Source organism: Phalangium opilio, unplaced genomic scaffold (genome assembly GCF_054372755.1).
Source record: "Phalangium opilio isolate 3A_F unplaced genomic scaffold, DU_Popi_V2 ptg000031l_1, whole genome shotgun sequence".
In the NCBI taxonomy this organism is placed as follows: domain Eukaryota; kingdom Metazoa; phylum Arthropoda; class Arachnida; order Opiliones; family Phalangiidae; genus Phalangium; species Phalangium opilio.
This window is the reverse complement of record NW_028324158.1, coordinates 10,158,066-10,181,846: the sequence shown is the minus strand read 5'-3', so window position 1 is coordinate 10,181,846 and position 23,781 is coordinate 10,158,066. Positions and strand designations below refer to the sequence as shown.

Here is a 23,781-nt window from a genome sequence, read left to right as displayed (position 1 = left end):
TCAAATAACTTAAGTTTAGTTTTTAATATTCCAATCATGCCCAAAGAAGAGTTTAAAAATTAAAACTTAGCCACCTTGCCAAAACCAATCGTTCCTCAATAAGCGACAGTGCAAACATACATCAGATGCTATAAACCTATTTAGATGCTAAGAAACTATGGCCCAAGGCATACTCTGCTCTTAGTTTAAGAACAATCATGATTCAAACCCAAAGAATTTACTGTTCATTCAGTATATATATTTGGAAAAATGTTTTGACAAGAGTTTAAAACTTTTGGGCAAGCTGCATCTGCAAGACAAGTGAAAGTTTCCGCTCTTCACAAGTCTTTGTAGTTCAGGGGAAAGACAAAATGGAAAGACCATTATGGATATTGTTAGTCGAGTTTCTATATAGTGTACGACTAAAATTATCCGAATGTATCGTGACCATTATATCAAATATAAATCTACCTAAATTTAATAAAACCTTGCTGTCTGGTTACACAACTTTATCTTCGATACCAGGAGTACCTCGTTTCGGCCATGGAATGACATCGACTATAAATTTACTCAGCATTACATTGTTCACTAGGAATTATCTCGGAACAACGTGCAGTAAGTTGTACTTTACATTTGTGTGTGTGTGTGTTCCAAAGGGAGAAATGTAATTTCTATGACATTTTGACAAGAGTTCTACCCTAAACAAGTTATGATGTGTTACCAATGACCCCTTAATTAAATTAACATTATCTTTCAATTACTTACTTAAATTTAAGGGGTTCTAGAATTATAACTCGTAATTGGTGGCCCTTAGGGCAAAAGGTCATTCAATTTAGACTCAAAATTAATTTCCCATAAACCAACTGTACTTCGTTCGTCCATTTTTGGAACACTGTGTAATTGGTACAGTTCTAAAAAGCAATGTAAATTAATTTTTAATTACTATTATTATTAGAGATTCTTGAGGCGATTAATGGAGCCGCAAAATTAACTGAAGGGAAAGGAATAATTCAATCATCCATGTTTACATTTCCAGTTGTACTTCTGTGTAAAGCTCGTACTGTCAAAGTATGAAATTTTTTAGTAATTAATGTTTAAATTTAACTTAATTGTAATTAAGTCTCCGTTAAAACGTTATCAATTTACAGTCGTTGTTAAGAAGTACGAACAATGTCGGAAAAGCATATCAGTATTACTTTCTTAAAGACTGGTTAAGAGAAAGTTTGCTAGTTAGGTATGTTGGTTTATTGTACAAATTACCTCAAGTTGTTATTTACACTACAATTCTTTAATGTAATCTTAAAGTCAGGAACACATATGGAGAGTTCATCGTAAAGCGCTTAATCCAACTTTAAGCTCAAAAACAATAGAGTCCTATTATCCAAGCTTCGAAAAACACGCCAAAATTCTGGTTGAAAAATTTGAAAAACAAGTCGACAAGCGAATTAGCATCATAGACGTAACGAGCATGTGTTTTTTAAATATTATAATTGGTGAGTTTGTTATCGTTTGAACATTGTATTATCTGCTTGCTAATTTTGTTTTTCTTGGTTAGAAACCGCAATGGGTGTTGAATTAGATGTCCAGAAAGACGAGGACTTTTACTATATTGATTGCATTCATACGTAAGAACTTAAACTAACTGCAAATTAACACCGATAATAACTAATTACGACTCTATAGATTAAGTTTCACTTCAATGGATCGCATTATCAAATTCTATTACTGGCCAGATTTTTTGTTCAAATTATTTCCTTTAGGAAGGAGATGGTACAAAGCCCTGAAGTATTCCAGAAATTTCACGAACAAAGTAATTGACGAATCAATTAAACTCTTGAAGGACAAAACCCCCTGGGCAAAATGTAGCTATGTTGATCCCATCTATATCGAAGCGTTTGATTAGATCTAAGATTTTTGCCTTGGGCAGGATACATACGGACATTAGGAATAATTGTGTTACTATATCTCCAACGTTAATTTCTATGCGGGTTTTTGTGGGCTGGCCTTGAGAACTTACGTAATTTCATTGGTTGGTAGCAACAAGAGTAGATTATTCGTGAGGTAAAATTCGTCTAGCTACTCTTCCCACAAAATCAGCCTATATATAAAATGAGGGAAAATGGATGGCCACACAATTATTCCTAAAAGCTGTATGCATTCCTGGTTGTAGAAATAGGGTGGAGGTACTAAATATTAAACACCACAAATGTCCCTAGATTATCGCAATGAGAACGCCAATATTTTTGAAAATGAGCAAAGAATTAAAAGATAATGAAAGGACAGACGACGAAATAACGGAACCAAAACGATTATGTTTCTTGGATACCCTTCTTGACCTTCATTTGAATGAAAAGAAATTTGCATTTGAGGATGTTCAGAATGAAGTCGAAGGGTTTCTACTCGCAGTAAGATTTCCTATGATATAACTTGCATTCAATAAGTTATTAACAAATCTTGCATCTTTTACAGGCAACAGAGACATCATCCTTAGCAATATCATGGTCATTATATTTGCTTGGACAAGACATGGAAAGACAACGCAAAGTTCACGAAGAATTGGACGACGTTATTGGAACAGATCCTGAAGCACCAATAACGTTAGAACAAGTTAAGGAATTGAAGTATTTAGAATGTGTCATAAAGGTTAGCGGAACTTACTTCCGAGTAACACTTTCGATAAAACTCTTTATAATATATTACATAATTTTGCAGGAAGCTATGAGACTATATCCGGCTGTCGCTGTCATTGGAAGGGCGTTAAAACATGACATTGAAATAGGTGCGAATTTTTGTCAAGCCGGTTAAAACAAACTTCTTATTGGTTAAATATGATTTTTAGATGGACATTTCATTCGTAAGGGAACAAATTGCGGAATAAATATTCACGAGGTTCATCGTGACCCAGACGTTTACAAAGACCCCGAACTCTTTAACCCTGAAAGGTTCCTAGAAGAAACGATAGATCCTTACGGTTTCATACCATTTTCAGTCGGCATGAGGAACTGCATTGGTATTTACAATAGTCAAAACAGCACGGTTTTAATTCTAACATAAATCATACGCAAATTTTACATTAAAGGTTGGAAGTTAGCCATGGAAGAGATGAAAGTTGTTCTAAGTCACATTTTGCGTCGTTTCTCAGTCACTTCCGACGTCCCACGTGATAAAATGATCATATTACTTAGTATTATTAATAACGTAGTCGGGGGGATTAATGTCAAGTTTCATTCTCGTAATATTTAATAAAAAAAATATTAAAATATCATTATTTGAAATCGAAACTTAGGAAAATGTTTCGTTTTTCTAACAACCAATCTTCGTCCAATTTCAATTACATAATGATAAACTCATAAAATTGTTTGTAAATAAATGAGCTAAGAGTGATTAAATTAGTTAAATAATAAAGATATTATCTTTTATAATACTGTACTTCGGTGGCGACAGACATTGGCCTTACACGGCATTCGCAACTAAAGTATATAGAAAAAAATGACAAATCTTATTGAGAATTTCCTAAAAATTAATTAGTGCCAAAAAAATTCTAAATTTTAATGCATAATGCACAATTTAAAACTAATTATTCGTTAATAGTTCACGTTTTTAAACTAAGTGGCAGCACTCGCCGATACATCAGTCAGTTTTACCTTTCACGTAAAATGGAATCAGTTTTCCAAATGGACTATTCCATTAAATACATGCAGAAAAACCAAGTAGTTTGTAATTTTAATTTTATAGGATTATAGTTGTAACTTCGTCGGCGCACTCATACGGCAATCTAGACCCTGATAACTTTGGTGATACTTCAGGGAAAACATCGTTTAATTGCTTCTGCGACTCAAAATTAGCATTAAACGCGTTTACATTGGAAATGAGTCGAAGATTGCTAGGAAGTCGAGTGACCATTAATTGTTTGCATCCAGGCAATGTCAACACGCCGTTAATTCATGATTTCCCATTATTAATGAAATATTTAGCGCCTTTAGTTTTAATTACACCGAAAGAAGCTGCCAAGAATCTAGTACATTTGGCAGTCTCCGAAGCACTTGGAAAGATTTCAGGAAAGTATTTTGTTTGTCGTGAAGTTTCAACCGTTTCTAACTTAGCAAAGAACCAAGCCTTGGCTCAACATCTTTGGACTTGGAGCGCTTCACAAACCAATAGTGGATTATAGTGTCATACTTATTAAAGTTACGTTTCTTTTAATCTCGGGAAGGTTCCCATGATAAAATATAAATTACCATTGCAGTATGTATTTTTTTAGCTTTTGTTTAAATTACAAACCCGTTTTCAAATTATCAAATTCGAAACCTTATTATAATTATAATTATCATTATCATTGAAGTCAGATAATAAAAAAAAAGTTTTTTTCTATCACATAAAAAAATGAATTTCGTTAATCAAATAAAAATATTTTAATGGATTAGATCATTATATAAATTAATTTTTAAGATGGCTAAATAACCCATTTCAGTATAGAAGTATATTAAACAGAAGTTATCAAAATAAAACATCTCTCAAGCCACAACATACAAACAAACAATCTTGGAATAAACTTACCAAGCCTTTTTATTTATTAAAATTTGAAAATTATTTTAATAACTTCTTTTTTAAGAAGTACGGTAACAGTTCCGGTAAATTTCTGAAGAAGAAATAGAAGAGTTAAGTCACTTATTGATTAATTAAAGTATTAAAAAAATCCGAGTAGCGAGGACGGACAACCGGTTCCTGCAGACATTCTTTAATTCTTTCCCGAGATATATCGTTTCAAAAAAAATATATTAACGAAGCTGATTTAAAGAATAATAGATTTGACTTCATAAAAAGTAACCAAAAGAAAGTCGTTCAAGATTTAAGAAATTAAGTAGAGGTTTATTTGAATGGTGTTTAAGTCTGTCATTGCTTAACTGTAAGCAGTTCCTAACGTTTTGTTATTTCTATTTGGCTTTATTTATGTTTTATATCTGTTTTCAATATTACGGGACACTTTGTTTCTTAATTTTAAAAATTCATAGCGGGTTTTATCCGAAAGGCCAGTAATCAAAACGTTATCCACGCATTTTTAACGTGACATCATCTGGTTCTCATTATATCATTGGCGTCTCATTTTTTATAAAAGGTATATTCCCTTATATCAAACGTTTATCATCGAGAGACAGAAAGAGAGAGAGAGGCATCACGTTTAAGAGTTAAACTATTAATTTTCATAAATAATTAGATTTTGAAATTAAATTCGAGACCTTGACCAATTTTTAATAGAAGTTAGGAATTTCAGGAATGCGTTCAAAGTTCAAATTAAATCCCAATTAAGTATTGTTATAATCTACACTTTAATTCAAGTATTTAGTATGAAAATAATAGCAATTAACCTTCAGTAATCATAGTTCGAAATAAATATTTAATTTAGCAATTATTTTTAGAGAGAAATATGCTCGATTTTTAATTAGTTTAAATAATTTACTATTTTACTTAATTACCACTAAGGAAACATTTGGGGATGGGATTACCCATAAATTTTCCGCAAATCAATAGACAATGAAAAACAAAAATCAATTTTCGAAGAAAAAATAAGATCCAAAACCTTTCTTTCAAACCCATTCATTGCTTGACCTATAAAAAGCGTACACCTAAACCGATGAGAAGAAAATAAAGTTTAAATGCTTAAATACTTTGTATATACTTTTGAAAAAACCAAAGTGTTTAAAAATCACACAAATAAGTAGTTAAGCAAACGTTGCCAAACACCACCCATTTAGGATAAGACCAAATAAGCTAAAAACCGTAAAGTTTAAAAAATAATTTAAATAAATCTCCAAAACAAAAGAAAGAAAGAAAGGGTTTTAGAGAAATTACTTTCAATTTCCGTCAACAAATGCTTACATACAAACACGGTTCAACCTTTTCGACGGTAAAAAGGGGACATACAAGGGATTGTAATACAGTGCATGTTCAAAAGGCTAAATGGAACGCACCGTGTCTTTAACAATTAGTTTCATCGAAATGGTCTATTCAGAGTTTTCACACAACTAACCCAGGGTAGTTTGTTTGCATCTGAAGGAGATAAATTAGAAATTATCATAGATATTCTTCGGTAACAACAAATGCCAAAAGGGGCACAAAAAGGTGCAAGTCTGTTCAAATTGAGACATAATTAACTTCTACCTTCGTTTATTATGTTGAATGTTATCCACCCCGCGTAGGTGCTTGACTAATTTAGGCGTTGTACTTCCCATAAAACCAATATGAATACAAGATAAACTTTTTTCTTAAAATAAAACCCCAGAAATGTTACACACTTTAGTAAAAACACAAACTGGAAGTTAGTTAAAGAACTAAAACAGTTCATCGAGTCAATTTGTTTCGTACGCATTATGGACAAAGATACTACGTGTATATTGCTCTATTGTACGTAATTGAGCTTGGCTTGTGCATTGCCAACCTCAAAAATTCCAAAAAGGGGCGACATTTTTGACAAGAATGTCTCAGACATTACGTCACGATCACACTCTACATGTATGCGGCGTGAGGTCATTAGGTCTATAGTTTCAAGTTTAATGTGCGCATGTGTAAACTACATAAAAGGTTGATTCTGAAACGACATCTTGCCATCTAGGGTCACAATATTCAATTTAAGATTATTGGATTAATTACCCTTTAATTTTAATTAAGAAGATGAAATACAATGTTAATTAAAATTAAAGGGTTATCCGTAAAACACTTCACTCTTTAATTTGTAGACGATGGTTCTTAGGGCATAATGTCATAGTTCTAACATTTTCTACTCAAAACTATTTGAACTGTTACATAAATTTCAAAACCTATATGTTAATTAAGTTCAAAAAATTTACTGGAAAAGGGTTATGGGAAGAAAAAGTTCACGTAAATTCGATAAAGGATGAAACCCCTATGTAATTTCATGGCAGGTGCAGGTCCATTTGTTCTAGCACGGTATTTAAGTAAAATAATTCTATTCATTTAAAATAACATGTAAAGAAGAAAATGAAAGACAAAAAAATTAAAAGTGAAATCATCAACGAAAAATTCATTTGTCAGCTCACGACTGACATCAATAGGTTTGAGTCACAGTAAAATTTAAGATCATAGTCTTAACTAACGTTGCTCGGAGGATTAAGGGCGGTTTCTAGTGTAACAATGACGCAATCTCTTAAAAAAAGGAAGAAGGATGGATCAAAGATGGTGCGGTGAATTACCAGACTGATGAAAGAAAAGAAAGATGAGCACTCGTAGCCCCGACCTCTTATAGTGAATTTTATTTAAGTTAATATTTTTATAAAATGAAAACGTGAAATCCCTGCTTTGACCTTGTTCCCTAGCACGGCTAGCTTGATATTTATTTTGGTATTAGGGAAAAAATTATTTCAGGTATATTTTTTAATGTTACACTCCCACAAATAAGTTTTTCCTTTTTTTAAAGGGACAATATAACAAAACCAATATAAAAAATGTGAATCTTCATTTATGCTTCTTTGTCTTGAAAATAGTTTAATGTAAATATTAGGGTTTAGTTTGAAAACAATGTTTTAAAAAGATACTTTTAACTACTTAACTTAATATCACACTAAGTTATAAGGAAATTATTTGGGATATTCTGGTATAGCAAAAATAAGGCCATTTTGATGTATTTACGGATTTATTAACAGGGTTATCACGAAACGGTTTAAAGTCTAGCTATTTATGGATGCGTAAGTGATTGTTTTGGGTGATTTCGAACGTGCAAGTTACAGTGCAAAGGTCAAAGGCTACGAGGTTTAAATTGAAGAGTTATTTCAAGAGTGCATGAAGTAAAAATAGTATAAATAATGAACATTCTTATAAAAATAATTCGTTTGTAGTTAAGGGAGAAGAAATAGGTTAGAAAACATGGTCTGGCATTTAGCACGTGTAATTGTATCACAGTGTCAGCTAGGGGTAATTAGGTACTTCCAGTTCAGTTCAATTACTGAACATCTAGGCGTGCAGCAAACTGTTTTACTTCAGCTGATGGATCTCTTCTGCGCGTGAACTAGGTTTCCCTTGGTAACTACCTCTTATCGTTGTAACTTAATCATTTTAATAATTTTTAAATGATACACAAATACAAAACAAACACGTAATTACGAAAAACAATTAAGTCTACTTCGTACACCGGTATTACTTGCAAAACTTCAATAGAATTATTAAAATGAAAGCCGTTATCAAAATATTCATTTGATTTCGTGACAGGATGTGTACGAGGTTTTGTTTTTTTAGTCTTGCGGTTTGGTGCTTCCATTGTCAAAAAACTGACAATAGCAATCAACTTTAATTTTAATTTTACCACGCACACAATGTCAAAGGAATTCGATTTAAAAGTCACGGAATTTTAACAGATGTCAAACCCAAGCTCAGACAATTATAATGGGAACTGATCTCCAGTCAGGACAATTGTGAAAACTTAATTGCACGAGATAAATAAAAACTTGAATTGATCTTTTTAATTTCGTTAACTTCATGTCGAGCGTGGGGTAAATTTTGGGAATCTTATCTAGGAGTCCTTGCCAAAATTAATTTAAAGGAACCTGTATTTATGACAGTGTGATGCGTCAGATCAAGGTAATAAATATAAATGATGAGGTAACTAACTACCTTCGTTATACAAAAAACACGGTCAACCACATACAAATCTATTAATTTGGCATCAAACCTCACTTTTGACTAAATGCAGTTGCGAAACTTTAAGGTACTTAAACATGAGTTCATAAGCGGAAAGATAAAAAGGGTATAAGTTTATTTCTTGAAATCAATTGATTTTTCATAACATAAATAGTGATTTTCTAAATTTTAACCATATTGATATTTCACTAATGTATTTGCTCTTCTTCTTTGACAACCCTTTAGTAAATATATTTACAAAATCGATCTAACTATCGCGATCTTTCGATAATTATTTCAATCACCTACAGGCAATGAAAATAATAATTTTTTTTAAAAATATATAAATTTAAAAATTTCTTATGATGAATCATTATTAAATACGTTTTGTAACAATTAATTTTAAGTACTCGTAAATGAGTGGGAGTTAAGTACAGATCCTTCATCATACTTTAATAAAAACCTGAAATCCAAGCCCGTCACCTTTAAAGGTCACTTGAAAAATTAAATAAAAAAATATCCATCATAAAAGTACAAAGCTTTTTAATATAATTCAGAATTTCTTTTTTCCTCTTTTATTTTCGAAATCATAATAATAGGAGTGTATCCAGTTTGGAAAAATAGAAGAAGACGAATTGAAAAAAAGCCTTCATTTTGTTTAATTCTTTACGGACCCTAATGGTAAAATTTAGAAGAAGAAAAAAAAGGCAGAACGCAAAAGGAGGATTCGTTTAGAGTGGATCTTTTGCCTCTCTCTCTCTGGGTCAAGGAGAGATTTTGAGAAACCAGTTTCCTGGTACATCACCTGTGCGTTTGAAGATTTATTCCTTATCGAAGCTAGCTACTTCGTTATGAGAGACGCAGTGTTAAAATATATTAAATCGAATTAAGTTTCGTAAGTTTTCGAGATTAAAGTGAAATAAAATCAGGTTGAATTCAATTAATTATTAATTCGACAGAAATTTATCGATAATTTCACTTTGACCCAAATCATAGATAGATTTACATTATTTGAAACATTAAACAATGAAGGTGTGAATTAGTTTCGTTAAATTTTGCCAACACTAAGTGTTAAAATTACGTGAAAACAATAAATAAATAAAGGTAAGGCTATGGTTTGGTTTATGTTCAGGGAAATAACCTCAAGCCTGTGTGTTGGATTCTTGGCAAGTAATAGACCTTTTCGACGTAAAAAACTGGGTAGGCAAGGGACTTACAATGGACTTGATACATTGATTGCAGTCTCTGTGTACTCTCATGGTACAAAATTACTACAGCGCACGCGTCAAAAAGCGAGATGGAAGGCACCGTGTTTTTCCCTCTTAGTCACATCGAAATGGTCCACTAACTGAATATTCTCTTGGTTTAGTCTAAATACGACTTACAATGTTTTCGCAGTCAAAAACTCCAACAGGTAGCAGAATAATAATAGGGGGTAGAATGGAAGATGATCACAACTCCCTCCTCAAGAAATTCAAACCCAATAAAAGAAAGAAATAAGAGTCAAAGAAAAAATAGGAGAAGAAGAGAGTCTTAAATTCATCCACCTTCTTCAATCCCTAAATCCTAGAATCTTCGCCCCAGGGATGGAAAAATGTTATTTCCCAGAGAAAGAGAGAAAGAGAGTAAGAGAGAGCAAGAGAGAGTGAGAGAGTAAGAGAGAGGAAGGTAATGTTTTCACTTTCAAAGAGCATAGAAGCTAGTAAAACCGTTTTTTGTTAATATTACGACATAGAAGGACCAAAATAATTTAATACACCGCCAGAGGGGAAAGAAGTTAAGGTAGATAGTGAAGATCCTATACAGCAGAGGAGACCTCCTTGTCGGCGGCGAATAAGAAGGAAGGATGATCACATCATCCATTCCTGATTGGAGGAAAACCACTCCTTTACATATTTGCTGCTTCACTCGTATAGTGTGTAGGGAAGAAAGATAGTACCGTGTCGGGGGTCATGGGTCGCGTAAATTGAGAATTTGAGGTCTCTCCGTTTTTATTAGGGAAAGGAACCTATTTTGAAGATCATTCTTCGTGCCATATCAAAGAGAATCACACAGGCTTCACTCTCACTTAAAAGATATACCCAAGTTTCCGATTTTTAAGGAGAGATTTCAAAGAAGTTTTTCTATTCGCTTTGCCTTTCGGGTAAACGTTTAAAGAGATAAAGAGGAGGAACTGAAGATAAAGTATTAACAACAAACGTTATCGTGATTACCATCATGGGATTCTTCGTGTTATTCGTTTTATCTGTCTGCTTTTGGGCCCAATCAGGTAATTATTCTTTATTTATACGCTTTTTATTGCGGTTTTATCAGAGTTATCGCATTGGGTGTGAAATTATTTGAAGATATTTTTGATTTATATTTGTATTTTACTAAAAGATTCTAATGAATGGAATGTCATCTAATCTAATCTTTTAATTAGGATACGTGCTTTTTTTTAATAAACTAATTAAAAATTAAGCTTGGTTATTTAATATGAAAAATGCGTTACATTTTGTAGCATGGAATTTTTTTTTAGAATGAATGTGGGATTTTATCTTTGGAATTAATTAGGAATAATGGTGATTTTAAATAAAGTTAATCTTTTATTTAAAAAATTGTAAGATTATTATTATTATTATTATTATAAAAGGTTAATTATTAAGTATGAAAAATGCCTTACATTTTTTAACATATAAATCGGGCCTCATAGTAAATGTACCTTAACCATTATTTCAAGGTTTTTCGTGGCTTTTACTTGTAAGTCTGGTATAATATTTACTGCCTTAATTTCAAAGGCCCCTAGCTCAGACAAAACCGTAACGGTGGAAAATTCTATATATATTGAAACACACCCGTTAGATATAAGGCCTCTTGAATATTTAAAAATATACAAATGAAATTCCTTCAAACGATATCTCCCTAGGTTTATTTTCCTTCTCTGATGTCATTATTTAAATCGTAATTAAATTATTAAAATAAAAATAAAATATAAATGAATCTTTACAACCTTAATGATTCTCATTGAGGCTATTAACAATTTTAAATGCGCATGGGATGAATTTTGAAGAAGAGCCAAATAATGATAGATAATTATACCTGTCTAGACAAGGCCTTTTTTGGATTATTGCTAACTTAAATTATACCCTCTATTAGATTTTTTATAATAAAAATAAATAAATAAAATAATATTTCCTGCAAAAACCCTCTCGAGAGCCAAAAACAACTTGTGATTTTTAAAGTTTTGAGGAATGTGTTTGGTGATAAACAAACCGGGGGCCAACCAAAATATTAAAACCTGTTAAAAAGGTGTTTGTTAAGAACTTTTAGGTTATAGGTGAGTATGTCATAACCCTATTTAAATACTAACTAGTATTTAACGGCTTGCATTGAAAAGTAACGGCACTTTGAGAATAGAATGTGACTTAATTGACATTAGTTTGTATTTCAGAGGAAGTATACATCGACAGTCACATAAACATGTAAACATAAACATTTATAAATATAATTTTCATTTAATTATTTATAAGTTTGCGAATGGGATGAATAGCTTTTGAAATTGACAGAAATTTTCTTTCAAGTTTTGATTTTTTACTTTGAATTATTAATTTTTATTAGAAATAACGTAACTAATTAATATTTTCACATACAACTCCTAAATTTGATATGATTAAACATCAATAAAATATGAAATAGTTACTGCCGTTTGCTGATTGGTCGACCAACCATACGGAACTTATATATGGGAAGTTGAAAATTTTATTGAAGATCAATTAAACACTGCCATTATAAATGATACATAGATCTACTACCCCCTTTCTAAGAGCGCCGATTGGTCGACCAAAAGATACTTTGAGTCTTAAACATCATACTGGGCACTGCGAAATGCTAATATATAATTACTTATTTCAATTTGCCTTTAGCTAACCGCATATTGACCAATCTAAACCGTGATAAAAATCTCAGTTTCAATTCACGTTTCTCGTCTGTCTTTACTGGACCATGAAGTTAATTCTCGCAACAACCTTTGAAGGACACTTTCAGACAGTCATAGTTAACTTTTGGGTATTTCATGCTCATCAAATTACAACCGGTCACGATTATATTCAACTTCGCTGGTTAAACATAGCATACACCAACCAAATAATTCCATGCGTAGAAGTTTGGAAAAATCCCAGTCTTGAGATACCCAAGGTTATTTCTATTGACGGGTATTTGTTTTAATCATATTGGCGTTGGAATTCGGGGATTTTCACTAAGACCTTTGTTCGTCGTGAGAAAATATTTAAAAAATTATAGTTTTTAAGGCACCATTATGTCTAGGCGATGAAAAATTCTACATTTTAAATTTTTTTTAACATTATCATAGAAAAAGGGGTCATATTCTGTCGGAGTTGCGTGAATGGTGTTCTACGCCGTTGATATGGTACAGTATTTCTAATTCATAAAGACCTTTAAAGAAGAGCTAGTCCTTTCTAGGCCCTAGATTTATAAAAATCATAAGCGTGTGGTTTTTGCAGGTTTATATTACGGAAATGGGTACGTTTATGTTGACGGCAATTGTTTGTAAGCAGCAATGCATGTAGGAGCTGTCATCAACAATTATTTTTGACAATTTATAAGATAGTTTCGTTTGTTTTATGGAACTGTAAAGTAGAGTATTTTGTTTATGGATTATATGCGAAGGAGTCTGAAGTTGCAATTTGACAATATATAATTTAGAACATTTTGTAGACGCCTGTAATTGCTAGAGTAGAACGTTTCACATTTCTACTTTGAAGTAGTTCAGATAATTAATATATTAAATTAGAATTAAGTATAAATGTTCTACAATATTATAGAGGATATGATGAATTGAAGTAGAGATAATGTTTGGAGATAAAACTCTATTGGACGAATAGCACCACTCCACCGCGTGACTTACAGACAGACAATTCCTTAACATCGTAAATAATGCTATCATATTCTCTATATGGGCCCTTATCTGGATGGAAGCTATTATCAAACACAAATACTTTAAGCTCTCATATTTTCCATGGCGCAATAAATCAAAATAATTTGCATATATTTCTGAATATTCAAGATGAATAAAAAATAGAAGTAAATATCATCAAAATTGAAGAATACGATAGGCAAACAATAGAATGCAAAGATTTATGGCCGATACGCTACTATATTTGCATATCTTCTTATAAATAGTTTTTTTTTCTGAAATAATCTAGATCCATGCCCCGAATTACATCCAAACTAGCCTAACAGCAAATTTCTTTGATCTACAATATTTTCTCTAACAAGAACTCATTTAAAACTTGAGAACGTATCGTGGTTGATACGTAAGAAAACCTGGAATAAAGCTAAGCTTATAATCGATATTTGAATGTTCTCGGTTCCTAAATGTGTTCTTATCTATATACAATCTTGTATTACACGAGACAATATCGTAAATAATACCAAGTAACATTTTTTTCTTCTTATTTTTAAAACAAAAGGCGTGAAAGCATTTTCTTTGTACCCTCGATGTCTATTGTTTTGTGGCGAACGATATGGGCACGGTATCGAATGTTTAACCTGGAATTCGGTACCTTTAAAACAATCAATAGCTTTGTGGAGCGTGAGACGTTAGTGCTTGTGAGGCAATAATCATTAGACGAGAACCTAACTTCTATTTTTTTTCGGATGCGACTGCGACCGCCCACACTTTAATTAGTCTCTAGGGGGTACAAATCGAGACGAAGCGAGTTTACTGAGGGTAAAAGTAATTGTAACTTGCGTCATAGTCAACCTCGTGTCTCGTGAGGTTAGTTTTTTAGTTGCGCCATATTGGAGGGTGAAGAAAGAAGTTTAACAGTGTTTGTGTTGTTGAAATACATTTAAATCAGGATATAGCACCAGTTGTTGGGAAAATGACTAAATTTAGGGCTGATAATCCGAGGGACCGGTCACTTAGTGTAATTGGTCGGTGTATACGGCCTTACCTTTGACTTTTAAAAACCCTACCCTTGACAGTGCTGAAATGATTATACGTAATTCGTAATATATTAATAGGTAATCTCCCAGCACCCAGTATAAGTCTTGCCCAGTACAAAACGATTTATCTTAAGGAATTTTAAGCTAATTTTCCAACATACCTTACTTCAAAGTAGTAACTAGGTCTCTTTATAAAACCGCCATCTTGGAAAAAAAGCAATTAGAAATGTACAAAAACCTTGTAATCATTGATAACCGTCTGCACTTTTCAACAGCTTACATTAAATATACAAGCTCCTACAGTATGATGAAACTTTATATTTTCCTAACGAGCTCAATTATGAACACAAATGTAAAACATTGCATTAAGACTTGATCGTCTTGTTTTACCAAAGTTCAAACTGCCAATTTTTCGGAGCAGAGAGAATTTTGTTGGTAATTTTTTTTTAGTTTTCGTCAGTAGGTCAGTAGGGGTCTCGCCATTATTATCTTCTCATTTCTAATCGTGACAAACTCGAAACAGTTGATGCCGTAATTATTTAGGTTGGATCATTGAATTACGTCGTCAGCATGGACGCCTATAACTTTGGGTTTTCCTTAGCTTTTATCTCGCAATTCCTTACCGCAAATGACAGAAAATATTTGCCCATCCCATTACAAATCTTTCATCTTTATCTTATTACCAAACTATACTTTATGGTTTTTGGAATATTAAGGGAAAATTTATATTGTGGGGGTTTTTGTTTATACGGAATAACCTTAGGGCGTATTGTGTAGGTCGTGAAGAAAAAGTGAATCTCTGCTACTTGACCTCCTTATTATACAACATAAATTTAGATGGGGGAGAATTAAGGAAGAAAAGTATCATCTTCATTTCAGTTTTTGACCTTTGGGAAAGGTGTTGGTTTCCAATTTTACATTATGAGGAAATGAATGGGGCGATAAGTTCGTGAGTTACGATGTATATTAAGCGATGAAAAACTAAACGATGTATGTACCTTGGCCACGTTTGTTGAAACTTATTTATATTTTTATATAAAGATAGTATCGTATTTTTAATCAAATTTCCTTAATTTGTTACTAAGAAGTAATTTAATTTTTTCCGTGGGAATTTATTAAATATTCATTGAACTATGATGATAGAGTTTAACATAAAATTCGTATTTCGCAATTTTTGCCAAGGTGCGATTTATAGTGTCTCTAAGCATGGGTTTCAATTTAAATTTTAACCCTTGTGCCTGTTTACTTAAATTTCACTTTACATAAAGCTTGCCATGAAATTATTCAAAAACCTCCAAGTATAAATTGGCCAATAGCCAACCGGATCTCATCTTTGACGGGCATACCATAATCATACCGGTTAAAGTTGAAAAGAAGATGGCTCAAATAAACGGCACTTTAACTTAACCTTTAGCCTGAATTCCTATTAATTTCAAACACTCTGAATGTCGTCTCAGGTGGTTTAGCCAGTGTTTGTAGTGTAGATTTTCGATAACTGGTTCGAATATAAAAATCAATACCACATTCAATAAAAAAAAATAAAATTAAAATGACATTCCAAGGTGAAATTTAATGTCCAATAACCTTTGATATTTATTATTTACTCAATAACGTGTCAAGGGGGTTTTGTAATTACTATTGATTGACAGTATTTGAATGAGGAAAATTATTTTGTACAAATAACAATCAAGTTTAACTCGCAATTAAAATCAAATTAAGAGTAATGGTTTGGGAAATGCAGTGGCATTGCAAGAATCAATCGATTAAGAATTACCAGTTTGAAACTGGTTGACGTCACTAATTATACTTATTGAGCGGCTTGGTAAACTCGGAATATCATTGTTCTGTTCAACAACATGAACCAATTAAAATTTTAAGCCAATCTGTTAAAAATTTCTTCATGACCTCGACGATACACTTGAAGGTCATGATGGACTTTTACTAATCGTTAAAGCGTTTGCTCAAATTCAAAGAGTTCACACAATGAAACTAATACATAATTAACTTAGCCTAAAATAAATTAACGACTGAAATCATTAAATTTGATTAATTAAACATTAATCCCTGTGACTTTAGCTTTTTCTCAATGCCCTCGCGATGGAGTTGCCTTCTACGCTCATCCTCAACAATGCGACGCCTACTACGAGTGTATTAATGGTACCGAAACCGAGGTCAAATGTCCCGATGGCCTCGTGTTCAACGAAAAGCGTTCCATTCAGTCCGCCCGCTGCGATTACCCGACAGAAGTGGATTGTACCGACAGACCCGTTCTTCGTGAGTCACCCCTAACTGTAGATTAACGGGATCTGGTGAATGGTCAACAGAATTAACCCCGCTTTGGTCATAAAATATTACACATAATCCTCAAAATTGTAACTAAACTGATTCAATCAGGTGATGGGTTAACTAACTTCAGAGATAGTTAAGACAGCCTAGCTTTGTAAGTGCTTACTTTTCAAGTTGATACCAACAAAACTTTTTTTTGTACTAAATCAAACATGGTACTAGTTCATAAATAGGTCGTTGATTGCAAAATTTGTTAAGATTATAATTTGAACTTCAATTTGTCATTTACGTTACTAAATACTCTGAGGAGCTTGTAGGTAACCAATTTCGCATTCGGTTTTATTAGGGGTATTTAAGTCGAAACTAAAAGATTACACACACTTTCGAATAAACTCTACGAACTCAAAATTAATAAAATATGATATAAACACTTTAAGTGGGTCAACGGAAGGTATTAAGAAATTTCACGAGAAAAAAAAAACCCGAAACGTGTTTACGTTGTCGTTTGCTAGTAGTCACTATATCAAACGCAGGATGGCGATGCCGACATAACTTCATTTCGAATAATGAGCCGGTAGTTTAATTAGCTTCGATGATGCATTATGAATTTTAATTACCATCCCAGTCAAGTTTAACCTTTTCCACTGAACCTTTTAATTATTATTCCTATGGCGTATTAGAACCACATTGATGATTTCAAACTTTATTAATTACAAAAATTCGGAATTAATTTAATAATTGGAAATATTTTTATATAAGGGTCTGTTTAAATTGTAAACAATTTTGAAATACGGATTTGTAACTACGTCTTAAATGTAATCATTGAAATACCGCAGTGATAGTCCAACAAATTTTACGTGTAATTTCAGAACAAGCAAAACCAACATCTAGATGCCCTCGTCGTTGGGGTCTCTTCGCCCACGAAAACGATTGCGGTCGCTTCTGGAATTGCGTCGATGGTACACCATACGGATTCCAATGTCCAGAAGGACTTGCCTTTAACGACGAAAGTAATCATTGCGATTGGCCCGATCAAGTAGATCGTTGCAGTTCCGAAAGTAAGACATTCATTCAGTCAGTCATTAAGTTATTAAGACGTAGTTAATCAATACATTATAATTATTAGCAATGTTGGACTTCCAATGCCCTGAACCTGGTCCAGGATACGCTTCAAGGTACGACCTCAATGTCTTTGCCCACAACACCGATTGTCGAAAGCACTTCGTTTGCGTCTATGGTGCCGATAACAAATTACATCCGAGACTCTTAGCGTGTCAAGAAGGACTCGTTTTCAACATTGAAACTTCACAGTGTGACCGACCAATCAACGTTCCTGGATGGTATGTAACAAATTTTTACTATCTACCCAATAGTCAAATGTTACAGACCATTGAAAGCAACTTAAGTTATCCCCATACAAGTGATGAGAAATTTCGAAAATATTAATTTTGCATAAAATGTTCGTAAATGTAACGTTAATTCAAACTAAGGTTACAAAATTTGACCCTTTAAACTCACAAATCTTCATCCTTGAATAGAAAATTATCGTACATTTTAGGATATAAAAAATAAAAAACATAGTTTTTTGCCCAGAAACCTCAACAAATTTAACTTTTTACTGAAAAAATTATGATATTTCAGCGAAAACTATTACGGAGCCCCTGAGCCTGATGACCTTGGTGCACCCAACGCTTTGTGAGAAGACAACATCCGCATATAAATTATCCTAAAAATCTTCAAGAAGCAGCGTTATATTCTTATATTCTATGAAAGAAATCTTGAAACCACCGTCAATTTTTACTTTAAATAGGTATTTTATAAACACGAATCAGCGGGAGACTTAAATACATACATTTTCCTATAATAGATAAAACCCACGAAAGAAAAATTTAAAATTTACATTTTAGTAATAAATTAAATATGTTTGGAACCTTTTTTCAATTCCTCGTATCTCACAGTACGTGAAACTATTTAAATATTGTATTGGACCTTTTCAAATATTCAACGCCGTAATTAAAAGTCTCTCGAAATTTCTTAATTACTATAAATATTTTAGTTTAATGAATATTTATCGCCAACGTGTGGAAGTGCCGCGTATTTTTTATTATATTAAATGCAATTGAACTTGTTAATAAAGTTGTTTTTATCCAAAACGTCTCTGAATATTTTGAGTTTATTGGGGACATTTAATTCCCACCAGGAAATATAAATCAAAGTGTCACGTGATCTGATCTATCTTTGAACGAAAAAATGTCACTAATTTAATAAATTAAACCCATTTAAATCAATATTAACCGTAACATCTGATATCCGACTAACTGAATCCCAACGAAAATCACCTATCACCTTCGAGGGTCCATCCATTTACTTATAAACAGTTTGAACTTTCCCCCAGTCACGGGGAGACCAAATACGCAATTGCCGATTTGCCATTTTACTTTGAGAAATTGTCTCGTCAACATAATGGTACACAGATTATTTTACCTGTAATTGGCTTATATAGGATAATACCTAAAATATAGCATTTTATATTAAAATAGGGCTCCCTAAGCAGACCTAGACTTATGAATTATGGATGGAGTTATGATAGTAAATTACTTCAGAACCTCTTTTAGAGTTCCTTCCTGATGGCATTAATATGAAAATCAGCGTATCCTTGGATCCAATTTCATTTTACGTAATGTTTTGTTCCATTTATACAAAGGTCATGTTAATTTAAGTGATTTACCTTGAAAAATCAAGCTTTAATCTTCATAATTAACATTAATTAATTATCACGTAATACTTGGAAATAAATCAAGATTTCAAAACAATGAGGGTATATATATTGAGTTTCTAAAGATGACGTATTATTCATTCCATTTGGTATAAAAACAAGTTAGAGTGGCGGCGACTTAAGGACGCATCAATAATGTTACCAGTCCAAGGAGAGACTGTTTTTGATATTTTTATTTGGTAATTTCATATTCGTGGAAATAAATATTAATAAGGGTATAGCCAACGTCAGTGTTTTATAGGTATAATTGCTTATTGAAGGACCCCGCGTTGGTTCCATCCATAAAGAATCAAACGCCTGAAGTTATATCCATGACTCACTTTCCATTTCAGAACAGTACCGATTTTATTTCATTTTAAAGATTAATAAAATTATTTCCTATTAATAAATGATTCAAGTTTAACAGGTAAAGACAAAATTAGCTTTAAAAGTATAAGTATCCGTGATGTGATTGCTGAAGAAAACTTGATTTTTCTGGTTTTTTAAAAGAACTTATGGAAACGTGTGTTCGACCTCTTTATAGATTTTGCAAAATCAAAATAAGCTTCATCCCAAATTACTTTCAAGTGTATAAAATGTTTACTGAACGAGGTTGTGGTTTGTACACTTTCTTATCTTATCTCCTTGTGTCCAGTATTGGAGTAGGTAATAGTAGGATTTGGCCAATTGGGGCCAAGCAGTACGGGGGAAACCCCTCCTACCTGACGTCATACCCTTGCTTGCCCAATCGGCTTCACTCCCCCACTTGACTTCACTTAATAAAATCTTCCACCATGTAGATGTAAAAGGGTGGAGCCTTCTTGAAGCCCAGCCTTTTGCAGTTCCCTTATTACAACTCCTGTAACATTTCGTTGTGTATTAAAAACCAAAGACCAAGAATTATGACTACAGAGCTCTGGGATTCTTCTTATGCGGTAAAAGTGACACATTTATACACCTGTCATCTTGTTAAGTTCGCTTTCCGTGTAAAAAAATTAACTTAGAAACAGGTTTAACATAACATATTCCACCGTCCGTATTTCGGCACTATCTCGTGTTTTGTCTATGTCTCCACCCCTTGGGGGTCTAAATTCAAACATTACTTTTAAGAAACGTGGTGAATTTACGAGGATAAAGAAAAAATGGTCCCCTCATATTCTCTCTCTCACTAACTTTGACCTACTCTCGAGTATCCGTGAATACGAATTTAAAATTTCTTCTTAAACTAGTTTAAAAAGAACTTTCGTTTCGACTTGGCAGACTCGCTGCTGCGTTAATAGAGGAAGATCATGTGGACTTCCTTAGCTTTCGTTTTTACCGTATTGGTCCCCGTACTCGGTAAGAAAAAATTATTTTTTTCATTAATAATAATTATTAAACTCCATTTCACGATTTCAATTATGTTTTTCTTTTAAGAATTAAATTTGAGAATATAATTTAGTTAATCACGTTCTTAATTATAATTTCTATCCTTTCTTGGTGTCCCTATTTTGTTCAAGACGTTGCCGGCGTTTTATTTTAAAGTTACGATGCTTAAGGCGGTATAATTTTAAACCCAACTTAAGATAAGGGTTATTATATTAGAGGTTTCTATTTTAGTATTTTTCCTGGATTAAGGATTATTCAATATGTTCCTATGATTTATTTATTTTGGATATCAAAGGTTGAAGGTGTTAGTAATTTATTTGGGAACTAAGTAATACTGGTAATCTTGACTCTTCAAGAGATTTTTCATTTTTTTTATTAAAAACAGGCTAATCTTTCTTAAAATTGATTTTGACAGCTGAAACTTAATTTTGGGATGTTAATCGAAGAGATTAACGAGATTAAAAGAATTGTTGATATATGTACTTGTTTTGTATAGTCTTTAAGCGGTTTTTCAATGGGAAAATTTGGGGAAAACCAAGGCGCTCCACGACTATCGAGCTTTAGCAAATTATTAATTAGCTTAGTTTTAAAATTATGCACGGGTTGAGAGCATAGGAAGTGTATAATTGCAGTTTATGCTTTGCGAAACCAATAATTTAATAGTGTTAAGTATGTAACGTATATGCACGTCATAGAAACCGTTAAAAAAGGCCTAACTTAGTCAAAGCTAAAAGATAAATAACTAAATTCTTAAAAAATGTACTATGTCCTTCTAAGTTTGATGTTGCTTGAAAATCTGTGATTGCTAATTAGATTTTAGTCGTGCATTACAGCTTCTTCAATTTTGCTTTAAATTATCGCCAAGTCTTAACAGCTTCAGTAAATAATTTGTAAGAGGTGTTAAATAACCACTTGTCATAATATAAACACCCCATAATTTTTCCTATTCCCAATGCCTTAACCAGGTGTGTCAAGAAATCTTCTATTTTCTTCAAATACCGGTAGTAATTACGGTACCAATTGATGCCACAGTACATTTTAACGTATAAACGAGGCGTCGTTATGTGCCACTACAACGCTACCATCGTACGTGGCTTAACCTCAATTTTTTTAAAAAGTTAAAAAAGTTTTAAAGGAAAGGGTGGAATGGCCCTTTATGTATGCCAACCGCGCCTAAACCTCAATTTGAAGTTTTCGAGAAATTTTTAAAAATAAGGTCTACTTTCGCTAGTTTTACTTCGGTAATTATAAGCTGTAATTACTGCTTGATTATTCAAAGTAGAATTAATCAACCAAGGCTTAGAAAATAGGCAATACTTCCTAGTAGGTCTTTCGTTAGCGTCAATGAAAATGACCATATTTATCCAATAAGTAAATCTTAATTTCTCAAAATGATTGCGAGAAATTCACTAAATGTTGGATTTTTTTTTTATATATTTCTAGTATTGGGTCAAAATCCATGTCCTAAGACAGGTTCCGGTTTCTACCCGGACCCTAACCAATGTGATAAATACTGGGAATGCAGAAAGGGCAAGGCCACGTCGAAACTTTGCGCCGATGGTTTGGTATTCAACCCCAATAGCCCCTTGTACGAAAGATGTCAATACCCATTTTACATTGACTGTACAGGCCGTGAAAACTTGCGTATGTCCCTGTCACACTTAACCATCAAACTAAAACGTTAACTGATAATACTATTCAAAACAGAACCGGCAAAATCCCGTAGGAATTGTCCCCGAGCCAATGGTCTTTATCCGCACGACAAAGACTGTAGCGCTTTCTACCAATGTAACGGAGGTTTGGCCCGTGTCATTAGATGCCAAGGTCAACTAGCTTTCAACCCTACTACCGGAACTTGTCAATGGCCCCATCTAGTACCTGGATGCGAAAACCCCGAGGATGGGGCACCAGGACCAGCAGTTGTGGAAAATGATGAAGATCACATTACCGTTACCACTACCGCTAGACCCGTAGGTACCATTTTATCAGAAACAGTCTCTAAGTAACAGTACGCATTTCTTGTCTTAGGTTACCAACAGACAATCATCTAGAGATCGTACCCAAAGTCGATCCAGGCGTCCATCTCCCGCCCCAGAAGCCCAACCCACGGATGAGCCAACTCAACCTCCTCGTAATTCTCGCGCCGGAAGTCGCAACAGGCAATCTCAACCCAGAGCTACAGTTCCTCCTCCACCACCGCCACAAGAAGCTCCGGTAGCTGTACCACTTCCGTTCCAACCACCCCAAAATGTTAGGAGATTCCCATCATACACTGCGCCACAAAGAGGCAATGACGCGCCAGCTAATGATAATTCGGAAGCCCCACCCGCACCCCCTAGTTTACCACTTCCGGTTCCGGTTCCCTTCCAACCACCAGCAGGTGTACGAAGAATCCCCAACTTCGGACCACCTCCACCACCCGTAGATCTTTCAAACGCGGCTGAACCGGCGCAACCTGCCCAACCAGCACCTACTAGATCACAAAACCCTAACCTAAGACGTGGTCCACCAAGAACCACAGAAGCGCCAAGTGACGAAGAACCGGAAGCAGCCGCGACAACCGCTCCCCCGGCTAGAAGAGTCGTTTTTAGACGACCAGTTACTACTACGCAAGCCGCGCCAGCTAATGATGATTACAACTATGGTAGGCCTTAATTAGTTTACTACGTAAAATTTTTAATGTACTCACAATTACTCTTCATTCCAGACGACTTCAGTAAATGAGCACCAACATTAAGACATCAACGTGGTTCACGTACAAGTTACAACACATTTTCGCATTCGTGACACGATTCAACACAGGCGTTAACCAATCACGT

General features: G+C 33.5%; 3 protein-coding genes across 3 annotated transcripts; all 3 read left to right on the top strand.

The window, feature by feature from the left end:
* Positions 1-350: 350 nt before the first annotated feature.
* On the top strand, positions 351-3,222 carry LOC149690554 (cytochrome P450 4C1-like). The gene is made up of 11 exons (XM_089870521.1): positions 351-594; positions 935-1,047; positions 1,128-1,213; positions 1,285-1,472; positions 1,535-1,604; positions 1,663-1,789; positions 2,196-2,384; positions 2,449-2,622; positions 2,692-2,758; positions 2,819-2,989; positions 3,059-3,222. The coding sequence occupies exons 1-11, from the start codon at positions 351-353 to the stop codon at positions 3,220-3,222; spliced, it is 1,593 nt and encodes a 530-aa protein (XP_089726647.1).
* A 7,054-nt stretch (positions 3,223-10,276) lies between these two features.
* On the top strand, positions 10,277-18,992 carry LOC149690553 (protein obstructor-E-like). Its single transcript, XM_089870821.1, has 5 exons — positions 10,277-10,876; positions 16,630-16,827; positions 17,709-17,897; positions 17,966-18,179; positions 18,481-18,992. Exons 1-5 carry the CDS (start codon positions 10,825-10,827, stop codon positions 18,536-18,538), a joined length of 711 nt encoding a protein of 236 aa, XP_089726947.1. The 5' UTR covers positions 10,277-10,824; the 3' UTR covers positions 18,539-18,992.
* A 1,713-nt stretch (positions 18,993-20,705) lies between these two features.
* On the top strand, positions 20,706-23,775 carry LOC149690552 (uncharacterized). Its single transcript, XM_089870107.1, has 5 exons — positions 20,706-20,932; positions 22,406-22,606; positions 22,670-22,932; positions 22,991-23,606; positions 23,670-23,775. The coding sequence occupies exons 1-5, from the start codon at positions 20,884-20,886 to the stop codon at positions 23,684-23,686; spliced, it is 1,146 nt and encodes a 381-aa protein (XP_089726233.1). The 5' UTR covers positions 20,706-20,883; the 3' UTR covers positions 23,687-23,775.
* The last annotated feature ends 6 nt before the right edge of the window (positions 23,776-23,781 follow it).

Bases quoted from the DNA above. Each gene is read 5' to 3' on its own strand.
- LOC149690554 (XM_089870521.1), top strand. From the start codon at position 351: ATGGAAAGACCATTATGGATATTGTTAGTCGAGTTTCTATATAGTGTA. The intron at 1,048-1,127 runs GTATGAAATTTT...ATCAATTTACAG, and splicing joins GTAAAGCTCGTACTGTCAAA to TCGTTGTTAAGAAGTACGAA. The intron at 2,990-3,058 runs GTATTTACAATA...TTTACATTAAAG, and splicing joins CGGCATGAGGAACTGCATTG to GTTGGAAGTTAGCCATGGAA.
- LOC149690553 (XM_089870821.1), top strand. From the start codon at position 10,825: ATGGGATTCTTCGTGTTATTCGTTTTATCTGTCTGCTTTTGGGCCCAA. The intron at 10,877-16,629 runs GTAATTATTCTT...CTGTGACTTTAG, and splicing joins CTGCTTTTGGGCCCAATCAG to CTTTTTCTCAATGCCCTCGC. The intron at 17,898-17,965 runs GTAAGACATTCA...TATAATTATTAG, and splicing joins AGATCGTTGCAGTTCCGAAA to CAATGTTGGACTTCCAATGC.
- LOC149690552 (XM_089870107.1), top strand. From the start codon at position 20,884: ATGTGGACTTCCTTAGCTTTCGTTTTTACCGTATTGGTCCCCGTACTC. The intron at 22,607-22,669 runs GTATGTCCCTGT...TATTCAAAACAG, and splicing joins TACAGGCCGTGAAAACTTGC to AACCGGCAAAATCCCGTAGG. The intron at 22,933-22,990 runs GTAGGTACCATT...TTCTTGTCTTAG, and splicing joins TTACCACTACCGCTAGACCC to GTTACCAACAGACAATCATC.